The sequence below is a fragment of the Phytophthora cinnamomi genome, assembly GCF_018691715.1.
Source record: "Phytophthora cinnamomi strain GKB4 chromosome Unknown Contig24, whole genome shotgun sequence".
NCBI classification, from domain to species: domain Eukaryota; phylum Oomycota; class Peronosporomycetes; order Peronosporales; family Peronosporaceae; genus Phytophthora; species Phytophthora cinnamomi.
The window spans coordinates 455,486-467,358 of NW_027150957.1; the positions used below are offsets into that span (position 1 = coordinate 455,486).

At 51.0% G+C, this 11,873-nt stretch overlaps 2 protein-coding genes across 2 annotated transcripts; both read right to left on the reverse strand.

Moving 5' to 3' along the window:
• Positions 1-128: 128 nt before the first annotated feature.
• On the reverse strand, positions 129-455 carry IUM83_15263 (uncharacterized protein; the record flags this gene model as incomplete). The annotated part of the gene is made up of 1 exon (XM_067940067.1): positions 129-455. One exon carries the CDS (start codon positions 453-455, stop codon positions 129-131), a length of 327 nt encoding a protein of 108 aa, XP_067794452.1.
• An 8,968-nt stretch (positions 456-9,423) lies between these two features.
• Positions 9,424-9,906, reverse strand: IUM83_15264 (putative polygalacturonase; the record flags this gene model as incomplete). The annotated part of the gene is made up of 1 exon (XM_067940068.1): positions 9,424-9,906. The coding sequence occupies one exon, from the start codon at positions 9,904-9,906 to the stop codon at positions 9,424-9,426; it is 483 nt and encodes a 160-aa protein (XP_067794453.1).
• Between the last annotated feature and the right edge of the window lie 1,967 nt (positions 9,907-11,873).

Sequence of the window (11,873 nt, forward strand, 5' to 3'; positions counted from 1 at the left end):
AAAAATGGATCTAAGATCTCACTTCATACTTGAGGGGCACTTGATTTGGCTTCGGGTGCTACGAGGATGCCACTTGCTGAGATATGTTGCATCGCATGGCAATGACGTTGGAAGACTGTCCGTTCGCATCAGTTTGTACTTAACAAATGTTCGAGCCGGTAATCATTTCCACCATTAGACTTCATGATATGCTCCATGGGCGCTGGCAGCGGGAAGCGCGAGTCCTCCGTCCAAGCGTCGCTCTCAGCCTTCGCCTCACGCTCACCGTCAGCAACCGAGCCCTCCATCGTCGTCGGATCCCGCGTCGCTTCCAGCACACGACGCGCGCCAAGTCGAGCGTGAGGCACGTAGCGCATGTACATGCGAGACACGGGGGGAATCGGTCCGGGCACGAAAGGCGGGCGCTCCTCGTCCATCCAGGAGAACTCCAGCGGCAGCCTCAGGTTCAGCTCCATCGTCTCTGTCGAATCAGGCGTTCCAGGCCTCGGCGCAGCAGCGTCAGCGCGTGGCGTCGGCGAGGTTGGGGGGGGGGGGGGGGCGAGAGTCGTCCGGGCGGTTGGCAGGGGAAGCGGGGCGGCGCTCCATCTTGCACTCTTTCTTGACTTGACCACAACTGCTACCGCATCGCCCCTGTCCTAAGCGAAGTTTTGTCCTAAGCGAATTTTTATTTTAGCCAATGAAAACAATGCATTGACACCACATGTCTGTAGCTAAAATTCCATGTTGACCAGCTAATTATAGGCTTCCACCAGTCAGTGTTCAAAGTGCTATGGGTAGATCACGCACCACAGGAACCGGCAAAAAGCCAAAGCGCTACACCCGCATTGCAGTCGACTATACGCACAAGCGCCGCCTTCTCAAATTCCTGGCTGCTGGCTATTCTGTAAACGAAGCTATTGCACACGTCTACCCAAATTGCAGCAGGCAAACAGGTTTGTAGTGATGATGATTATTCCAGCAGCTCCGACGATGAGTTTTTCTAGATGCACAATACAACACATTACTTTGATAAGACTTAATCGCGAAGGTAACCAAGCGAGCTTGTCAATTGGGAAAGAGCACCGCAATTTTATGCGGGTTCAATTCCCGCCGTGTCCATACTTTTTGATTGGTCCAAAATACCAAGAATTATTATAACTTTTACTTTTTATCATTTAATTCTGAGACTTGGCAACAGATGTACCGTAAACTGCATACATTGCAGTTCGCTTAGGACAGGGGCGATGCGGTACTCGATCTCCCATCGAGTTGATTCCACGCTTCCAATGCGCTCGACAACTTGGCGGCTCACATGGAAGTACATTGCAACCCGGACGATCTCCCCACGTGTAAGGGCGCCTCCTACGCTGCAGTAGGGTTTCCCAGACGGCCTGGCGTTCACTATCCGTAATCTCCCCCATCCGCCAACTTTCGAAACGAATCCAGAAGCCAGTGAGCGGGGAAAGCGCGGGAGATTCATAATTCAAACTCGATTGGTTTAGAAGGGGAATTATGTTGGAGAGGCTGAAATATGATTGGAAATGGTCATCTATTTCCGATTGGGGTAGTAGATCAGACACATCGATGCGATCAATTCCCCTCTTGTTCTGTAGTACCGGACACGTTAGTACCTGAGATCGACAGCCAACGACACCACCCAGTGGGTTTAAGCGGCCATCGACATGCATTCTTTTTGTTTATAGTGGGATCTGCAAAGGCAATGTTACTCCGAATGACCTGACTTGACACTTTATGTCGGTTATCACACTAGTTCGAGATGCACGGTTTCCCTCCTGAGCTTACAAGCTGTAAGTTACAAGATCTTGCTAGCCCACTCAGGATATTTCAGCTTGTAGTACTTAGTGTACCGGTACCACAACTCGTACTCTCCGAGCTTACTCATGTCTCCCTTCGCAGCTGCGCGTAGTTGGTGCTTGTCACCTGTGGCTAAAACGCCGCGGTCGAGATTAAAAAATTCGATGACATCATCTGGCGTTTTCTTCATCTTGTCCATGGTCGCGTAGTCGCGGTTGAGAGCGCTCTTTTGCAAGCTCATAAGATCAATATTGCCTTTCACGCTCGAAAGGGACTTGGATCGGGTCAACTTCTGCACCGCAGCCTTCTCTGCCTGCAGTGATTTAGATCGGGTCAATTTGGCCGCCGTGCTCGTCGCTTTCTCCGACAAAACACTGGGTAAACCTCTCTCTCCGTCTTCCCACTCATCGTGCTGGCCATAAGGGCCAAGATCAGCACGCTCACTGGTTCTGAGGAACCTGCCACGCGCGTCCTGACACAGCGTCGGTCAAACCCACGAGGCCAGAGGTAGTTGTCTTGGAGACCATGGCGTCCGCGTCGATGGATGCAGAGGCGACAGCAGAGCTGACGAGGAGGATGGCTGCAACGACTAGCAGGTAAAAGCTGAATTGCATGACGGCTTGGGTCTTGAGAGCTTGGGGCCTTGGCAGGAAATCGCGAAGTGAGTTCACTCAGAACTGTATAGCCTTGTAGTTGCGCCGTACGCTTGCTGACCAAATCCAAGCTGCTGTTGGATGCCTTTGCGAGAAACACAATATACAAAACTGAGAAGGTGGGTATATCCAGATTTGACGTGAAAAGTAAGTTTTGTCGAGTTGTTACCGCTTTTTAAGTAATACATGAATACATAGTTGAACTAATATCCACGCCAAGCATCTTGTCATACTGACTTTACTTGTAAAACTTCGTTGTGAGATGTTTTTGTGAGGCATATTAGTGTACACGATCACTTTTGACTCCTTGATATAACACATCAACGTGGCACGAAAAGGAAGTAATCGTCAAAAGCGTACAGTAATCAAGTGGGAAAGGGAAATTTCCTGGGTCTGTACTGTGCAGTTAGTTCCATGTACTAGTAGCTTGGATTGGCTACGTACTCCGTCTTAGAAAGGGCAGAGGTCGGCGCAAATGCATTTTTCTACCAATCCACTGTCGAGGAGTGCTCGACACGGAAACCGTAGCTGCTCTCTAGGGCCTTATCGGCCTGTAATTCCATAGCCCCCAACAATGGAGACCCTTACGCACCCATAGGTGATCTCTCCTGTCCGCTCAGGGTGTCTGCAACGCACGGGAAGGGCATTACTGTATTCTGTACGCTGAGGAATCAGGCCGTGGCAGGGGTCGGAAAATAAAAAAAATGATTGCACTCGAAAATCTCCCGTAATGATCACTGCGACACCCAAGTGTCCAGTAATATATAACTATATTGAAAATGAAACATAATGTCAATATTATTAGAATTTTAGTACACGTATGCGTTTTTTATGCATTTCCAACAGGTCCATGTATGAGGCCAGGAATGTTGCAATAATACTGATTTAAATATTTTGCAAGTCATTAATAAATAATTATAGTAGAGAAATACCATAATTACTGTGTATTTAAGTTTAGTTATTTTTACCCCTGAGCCACTAAGAGCCGACAACGCCAACCTAATAATGCTTCGTGCAAAAATCAAGGAAATATAAAAAAAAAAAACACGACTAATGAGATTGTATACATCTCTGTTACTAAATGCCGCAAGACGGAGCACGTAGATGCTGTCAGGTGTTGTGCTTTGCAGCTCTTTTGGCAAATCGGACTCTGTGCAGTGCCACCGCTCATCAGAGGGATTCATATACAGCTACGAATCACTGATCAAACAACATGTATTTAGTAGAAATCCGACCAATCAGATTACACTGCATCCACTGGTGTGAGGGGCCTCTGGAAGTACCGACGGAGCTACCGCTGTAGGCGAGTTTGTCCGATTGGCGCGCATTTTGACGACATTCAGGAAATTGCGATCAGAGGGCTGGTGTAAGCGGAGAGCAGAATTCATGACCTATTCAATCGACATGCGATGGCGTGTTATATAGTCCTTGTCTACGTATACAGCGTGGATATGAGCACCGTGAGCACAGTATTAGGAATGCCGATACGTAGCCTAGAACGTTTGTACAAACTTTTTAAGAATACTGGCAATGTTGCAAGTCATCAGCTGCACAAGAACAAGACATCGCGCTGGCCAGCAAACGTGTGTAGTTTTGTCAAAAGCTACGTTAAAGCTAACCCTTACTTTACTTTGAAGAGCTGAGGCTCGAACTTCGAGCAAATTTTAGCGGTTCTACGCAACCCCTCCGACTCCACCATTTGCCGTGTATTGCGGTTTGACTTGCGTCTTACGCGCAAGGTGCTGACAAAAGAGCTAGCGAGAGTGCTTCACGAGAGCGACGCGAGTATGCAGAGCGCCTTCTGGCATACTTCAGTCGCCCCGATGAGTTTTGTGTTTGTCGACGAAACTTCGAACGATGCGCGGTATGTGTTCCTTTTGCTAGGTATATTTAACTTTGTTGCTAATTTGTGCTGTTGTTCAGGTCTGTATTGCTAATTTATCCCTGCAAGCAGTTAAAGGGTCTCTGTTTTTACCGTTAGTCGCACCTGCAGCTGATCAGGGAGCGGTAGCTCTGGTGCTTGCGTTGCGATGTCGGCGATGAGAGTTGAAATGAGCTAGATCGAAGCACCACAAAAACAAACAGTTTTCAATTTGAACTATCTTCGGGCTCTGATGCCATCCTCTACCGATTCTGGTATAGCAACACGCATCCTCTACCGATTCCTGTATAGCAACAAATATCTTACATTTATTAGCCCACACGGTATAAAACTATGCCCTGAACAGTAGCAGCATGCCAGCATCTGCGTACCGGTGCGCCTTGGTGAAGGGAGCTTCCGTGGACGGCAAGTCATAATCCTCCTGCAGCTTTACCTGCACCGGTTGTAGCTGATGCTGGCCGCCATCTTGTTCTAGCAGCTGGTCTATTCGCCGTCACCGCTGCAGCACCTGCTGCCCGCATGGGCGTGACTTTGCGGCGGGAGCTTCAGTGGTGTGCCAGGAATCGTCTTGCCCAGCTCCTGGTGTAGCTACTGCATCCTGAAGGGTGCCACCGTATCGTTGTAGTGACCGATCTACTCGCCTTTGTCGCTGCAGGTCCAGCGGCTCGCATACGCTCGTGTCCGTCAGCAGAGATGCCAAGGCATACTGCTAGATATCGTCGTTGTTGCAACTCTCGGTCTCTTTGTCATCTGCAGACCACAAGCACGCATATCGATACCAGGCTTAAGTTGTGCACAGTAGCAAAAGAATACCCCCAAGTGCTCTAGCTGACTTACCTGGTCTGCTCATAGCCGCGTGGGCAGCGGCAGGAGAACCGGCGACAACGGCTCGTGAGATCCACCCGACGAGTAAGCCACTGCACTCTGAGTGGCCGGTAGCGGGTTGCCGGCAGTAGGCTGGTTGCCCTATCCCCGAACGATTTGATAGGATCGCGAAGTCAGATTAGAATACCCCAAGCGGGGCTTCAAGACCGATGAAGAAGGTTAAAATGGAGCGCAAATTACTGGAAAGCACAATAAATCATAGTTACACGGCCCAATAAGTTGGAGGTGATATCGGCAGCGCGCCCCTAGGGATGTGCCCTTAGAGTCTCAGTTAGACAGGCCAATTCCCAAGAGGAGTAGCTTCAAATTGGATGGTTCCTGTCTGTCCTGTCTGACGCCAAGGTGAAGCGGCAAAAGGCAACACTAACAGCAACAGCAAGAACAACGAATCTATGAAACGAATACCGATGACACGACAACACACGAGTGGCGTTTAGGTGCCGCCCCTAATTTGTCGCCTTGATTGCATCTACGTGATTTAGCATCTGTGCAGTTGACATCGACCCACCGGTAGCGCTACCTCCCTCGAACATCAGCTATCAAAATTCCTCAAGCCATGGGACCCGTAACAATGGCGGAACACTCATTTAGCCAAATGAACGCGACTCAACGCTCAACTAGCGCTTTGCCGTGCATCACATCACTGTCAACGTGGACCAAAGCCTTCCTGAGCACTATGGCCTCTCAGTTCGTACTGCCCTCTATCGGGTCAATGCCAACTCCAGTTGGTGGTTTCATCGCCCCAAGTGGATATTACATCGCTCCGTTCAGCACCGTGAAGACGAAAGTTGGCACATGCCTTCTTTGGAAGAGCAACCGCTTTCGTCGCTAGCTCAGGCACAAAACGCTATAGAGATTTTTGCCCATCCCCATGGTTACGCCATCGTCTTCAAAGGCACTGGCAACGACAAGCGTCGCCAGTGTCGCCTGATCCGCTGCAGTTGTGATCGTCCTGGGTGGCAAGAAGACGGAACGAGAACGTCAATGTGGGCAGAGAGCACGCGAAAGTTACCCCTTCACGAGCCACCTTTATTGACTATACTATACAAATCTAACAGATTCAACAATAAAAGGTCGCAAAATTCGCTCTTTAACGAAATCACGGTTCTGCGATTTGCATGTCTCATGGGACACATCATCTGCCGTGATTTGCTGGTTATATTGTGCGGGAAACTATATCTAGGTATTTGCATTGAATATTATTACACGAAGATAACACCAATCACCATTTCTGAATAATGTGCCCCCTCATCGTGAAAGCGTTAATGTGGCTGGGTGACCTGTAGTGACGCACCTTCCAGAAATCGCAACTCATGAGCGAAGCTTGGCCCTGGTCCACTAGATTCCAGTTTGCACACGTGCCAACTCGAACAAAAAACGGCACAGGGATTTGCTTGAATGTATAAACGTCACTTTCCACAAGCACTATTGTGCACTTCTTCTCAGACCATGGACTCGGGTCTTAGCAGCCTCCACTTTCCCCGGTTTTGAGTCGCTACATTCACTCACTTCCTCCGGGCGGTACAGACTGAGAGCCGAGGACGTAATAACCCACTCGCTACTTGATCCAAAAGAACCAAAGAAAGATTACTCGGGATGGGTTTAACGATCCCAGAGTTCTGCGTCTGAACTGTGGGGGCAACCGCGCACCACGCCCACTTGGGCGCAATAAAACCCGGATCCAGGAACCACTATCCTGTGATAAAAACCACACGGATTTCTCAGCATCGCTCGCAAACCACTACCGGAACGCGCTGCTCTGCCTGAAATCTCAGAGACCACCACCTTCGACCCGAATATGAAGCACCACCAGCAACCCAACTGAAGCCAGTCAACCGATGAGTGGGGGCGCACGCCAACCAAGCCAACAATAACAAGAAATCCAAAAACAACTTAATTGACGAACTTGAATTTATTTGGAGTAGCCACTGGAGCCCTTTGCGAATCCACAGCACTCGCTCACGTCCCTGAGGGCAAATCGAACTCTGATTATGTAATTAACACATGCAAACGGAGACCTACCGGCACTAGGGCGCCGCTCCGCGTCAAATAGCTATAGAGTGAAGTGCTTGACTGCGCGTCTTGTCAATATGATCGTCTCATCATCCCAGAATTGGCTGAAAAGCTGGGCGCGTCCAATCATCCCGCCCTTCAAACCATCCCGGGATTGGCTGAATGCTGGGGCAGCATGAGCGTCTAATCACGCCGAGCGTCTCATCATCCACGGATTGGTCAGGGTCCAGGAACTGATTTGGGCGGGGAGTGTCGTCTTAAATCTCGGCACTCCGATCACTGTGGATAAAGCCTTGCGGCTTTATTTCGTCCAGGGCTCATTCCTTTGCTAGACAAAGCTGCAAGCGAATTCGAAAAGCTGCATAGATCTGGCCCTATAAAGCCGAAGATGACTCTGCGAGATTGGCTATACAACGGTAATCGAAAGACTGTACCTACTTGTATACTCGGCTAGTTTTTGTGGGGTTTGTGTTTCGGACAGTTCCTGCTCTAGTGAGCACCACAACACAACCCCGCCTCAAGTTCCTGTCCAAATCAGCATACCGTCAGTCTACGCATACACCAAGCCCAACCTGGCACGATGTGGCGCCTCCAGGGCTACAAGCGGCAGCAGTTTAATGAGACGGGCTTACCGAAGAAGGGCGGCAGGCTCCAGCTTTGTTGCAAGCATTGTCATGCAGCTGGCGGCGACGAACAAACAGCTGACACTGCATCCGCGCTCAAGATCGTCATAGGGCGAGATACCAACTATGTGAGCCACCACAAGCGTTGTGAGTACTACCTTGAGGCAGTCACACTGCGCAAGGCTGCCCCTCCTCCCTTTGAATGTCCCTTTGAATGTGTTACTCTTCATGAAGCGTTGATACGCAGCGCACTGCAGCCTATACCCAGGCCCAATGTGGCGAGGACCCGACAACGGGGGGATGACGTCAGTGATAGTGTTTCGACGGCTGGAGTTTCAACAGCCAGCTCCGACAAACGTCAATGCTATAGTCGCGAGGTTTTTGCATTGTATTTACAGATGATGATCTTGCTGAGTTTGAAGTGCTACTTATCCATTTTCAAGCGGATAACTGCCTACCCGACCGTTTCATTGAACGAAGTCCACGCGCCGACTGTTCATCTTTCTGAACAAGGCCTGTCTCAAAGCTCTTCCAAAACGGCATGAACTGGGAGGGCGTATTCTGGATAAAAATATACAGCACTGTTGCAGAAGAAGACGAACTCAGCAAGTTACGGACGAGACAAAAGTACAGCGGGGGGCAAGTTAATTTTTTTTATCTGGTGTGTGATAAAACATTGTCAAAGCTCATTTATTGGGATGTCAGCTCGCATTGTATAGAATTGTAGCTACGTTTGGACTGTATCCAACTGGAGCACGACATGATGGTATTGCGATTGCGCAGAAAACGATGACAACTATGGAGACTAAGGGCTGGAAAACTGGAGACGTGACAGATGATGCGGGTCAATGCGGCCGCGCGTGACGTATTTTAGTGCTTCGTCGCCCTCGAGTGGCGTTTAGCTGTATACACACCAATTGAGAGAACGACTGCAGCAGTCATTCTCTCAATTGCTGTGAATACAGCTACCTGCGAGCGATATTGTAGCGAACTTGCGAGTGTACATACTGCTGTCGAGAATAGGGTGAGAGTTGACAAGGCACGCAATCTGTCGCTTGTGCTAAAACCAGTTAGGGAACTCGACAAATCTGAAGATGCGGTGAATGAGTTCACGACTATCAAACGCATTGTTGTTGCAGCAGAGCGAAAACATGTCGGCAACTGCGACTCTGTTCCTGCTTTGACGTTGGCGGAGATAGAGGAAAGTCAGGTGATTCAGCACCAGGAAACGCCTAGTTCAGAGACACCAGAGTATTGACAGGACATCTTCGATGTACTCGATTCTGAAGAAATCACCAGAAGACTCGATGACGGCGATGAAGAATCTGCGACCGGTGAGGGCCCACTAATACCTCCTAAGGAAATTGAACAAACCGTAAACAGCGGGTATGAAGAGGACACTCCTGAGTCAGATACAACAGAGTTTGCAACTACCAATCTGATGACGTTCCCGTCCGAAACAAAGTTGACTGGCCTTAGGGGCAAAAGTTATGCCTGTCAAAATTGTTTCCTACAGAGGAAACATTTGGGTTAGCCCCTTACGTAACTAGATTTGAATAGGAGCAGTAGTTGATCAACGCCACAAAACGGGAACTGCCCAGCAGTAGCGCAGCAATCTGAGTCCGTTCACAGGGGTCGTGGGGGACTCCGTGTAGCTGCCCTTAGACTTGCTGTAGCCCGAGTGGATCTTGTTGCCTGTGGTGGTGATGTGGTCGTTCTTGGTGAAGTCGAAGCTGTCTGTGTTCTTAGCGATGTCGTTGCCGGTGCGGTTGTCGATGGTCAGGTTCCTCAGCATCATGTCCTTGCTGGAGGTGCGGGGCGGCATCCTCTTGACGGTGAAGCCCGACACCGTCGAGCTGACGGCGTTCTGCAGTTTTGAAGAACACTGGGCGTGCGATCGACTGACCCTGCTTCCAGTACCACTAGCCCTGTCCAGGACGCCGGAGCCCTTGACGGTCAGATCCGCGCCGCTAACGCGCACCAAAGGGCCCTCCAGCTCCAGTGTGCCGAACCTCGAGGTGTCCACGAACTCGGTGGTGGTGCCGGTCTTGGCCAGGCCGGGCCGGGCCCAGCGTGACGCCGGCGGGAACCATCAGCAAGTTGATGACGATCGATCTGCAGAACGCGATGGACGTGCCCTTCACGTAAGTACCCGTGAGGTGGCAGCCGCTGCTCGCCTTGTTTGCGGGCGACTGCTGCTGGATCTGATCATATTGTTGGCTCTGGTCCTGCTGCCGCGTATGGTCCTGCTGTTGGGTGTACCGTTGGCCTCAACGACCGGCGCCTACGTCAAAGAATTGCTCTTCTTGCCCTTGACCTCCATGCAGGCGAGCCGTTGGCGGTCGTCGCGATCAGCGCGAACCCGGCGAACTTCATGCTGTTTTCGGTGGGTTGGGAGGTGACTTAGCGGTGATGTGAAGAGACTTGTTTGCAGGATCTTGCTCGGCACGGTGCAAAATGCGAAATGAGGCCGAGCAGCGCTCACGAAATGGAGTACAATACGCTTGGGACACTGTAGCCGTGGTTGGAGTTGGAGGCTGTCCGTTGCCGATGATTCAGATGACGTTCATGTTCAGGATGCCCACCACTTGCCCCACCAATAAAGCCGATCGGCTAAAAATATCGATAAAGCCCAAAAGCCCAAAATAAAGCCGCGGCTCCGCTAGGTAGGCCATCCGAGCTTCCCGGGTACACCCAAGCCGATTTGTACCCACACCAACCCTTCGACTTCTGCTGATTACGCCGATTATTCTCGGCCGATCCCTGACCGAATCCTGTCATCCACCCGAAGTAGCCAACACGGTGCGATGACTCACACCAAACAAATCGGTACGCGGGGGTCGCACACTGGGATCGTCAACACTGGGACTCATGGTCGATCCGTGACACCAACCAATGGTACACTAATGCACATCGATCCAGGATCGGGGTCTCCAAACTAGAATCGGTCACGTGGCACGCTTCAAATTGGGATCCGCCATGCTATACCCAGACCCGCACTGTACTCCGAGATCTGTGCGACCACGATGTCATGTAAGACACGATACCGGGATTACCGTGTGACACTGGAATCGGCCTTGCCATCTGGAATCCATCATATACTCAGACTCACGCAGAGATCTGGGATTCTAGAGGCTTCACTGCGTAATATTTAAACGAATCAAATCCGCCAAACCATACTCAAACTCGCACCATGATGTAGTCGTCCCTGGGATCCGAGGAACGATATCCGAGCTTACAGCGGGAGTTGGGGTCTGAGAAATCATACCCGAACTGTCCGCGAGAGCTAGAATCCCAGAGTATTCACTAGCAGCCACTCCTCCAGTACGTCCACGAGCTGGAGCAACTCCTTCATCTGGGTCCCCACCTCGACTTGGATATTCGAGGCCGTCTGCGAGACCGCCGCGACCTTAGCCTTCTGGTCCGCCACCTCTTGTTTCAGGGCGGCGAACTCAGCGCCCTGCAGACGCTCCACGGCTATCACCCGGTCGTGGAGAGGCGCATACTGATCATCCCGTGGCTGATCATACCCGGGGCGTGTTCCCACCCCCGCCACCGCCGATCCGTGACGCCCGCGGCTCAACCCGCTGGATTGTTGAGCGGATTGTTGACCATAGTATCCCGAAAACGAACCCTCAAGGGGCTCGTTTTCGTATTCGTTGGAGAGGATTTCCTCCCCATCAAGATATATGGGAGCCGCGGAACGTCTTGCTGGAGGACGTTCCGGAAATGGTGAGGGCGTACGAGGAGCAGTACGCGCTGGTGCAGCGGAAGTAACACGAGCGCTGCGATCATCGCTAGCGCCCGAACCCTCACGTGCTAAGAATTTAGCACGGAGCTCGTTGAGACTCTCGGGCACACGGAATGACGTGTACCCGTTCAAGTCGCGGTCGCTCAAGCGAACCGCGCCTGGGAAGCACTTCGCGCACTGAAAGCCCTCGGGCACAGCGCACGGCACATTAGCCTCCTCCACAGCAACGTGGAGTTGCTCCAACTTTCCACGCTTCGAGATGTACTCGAAGC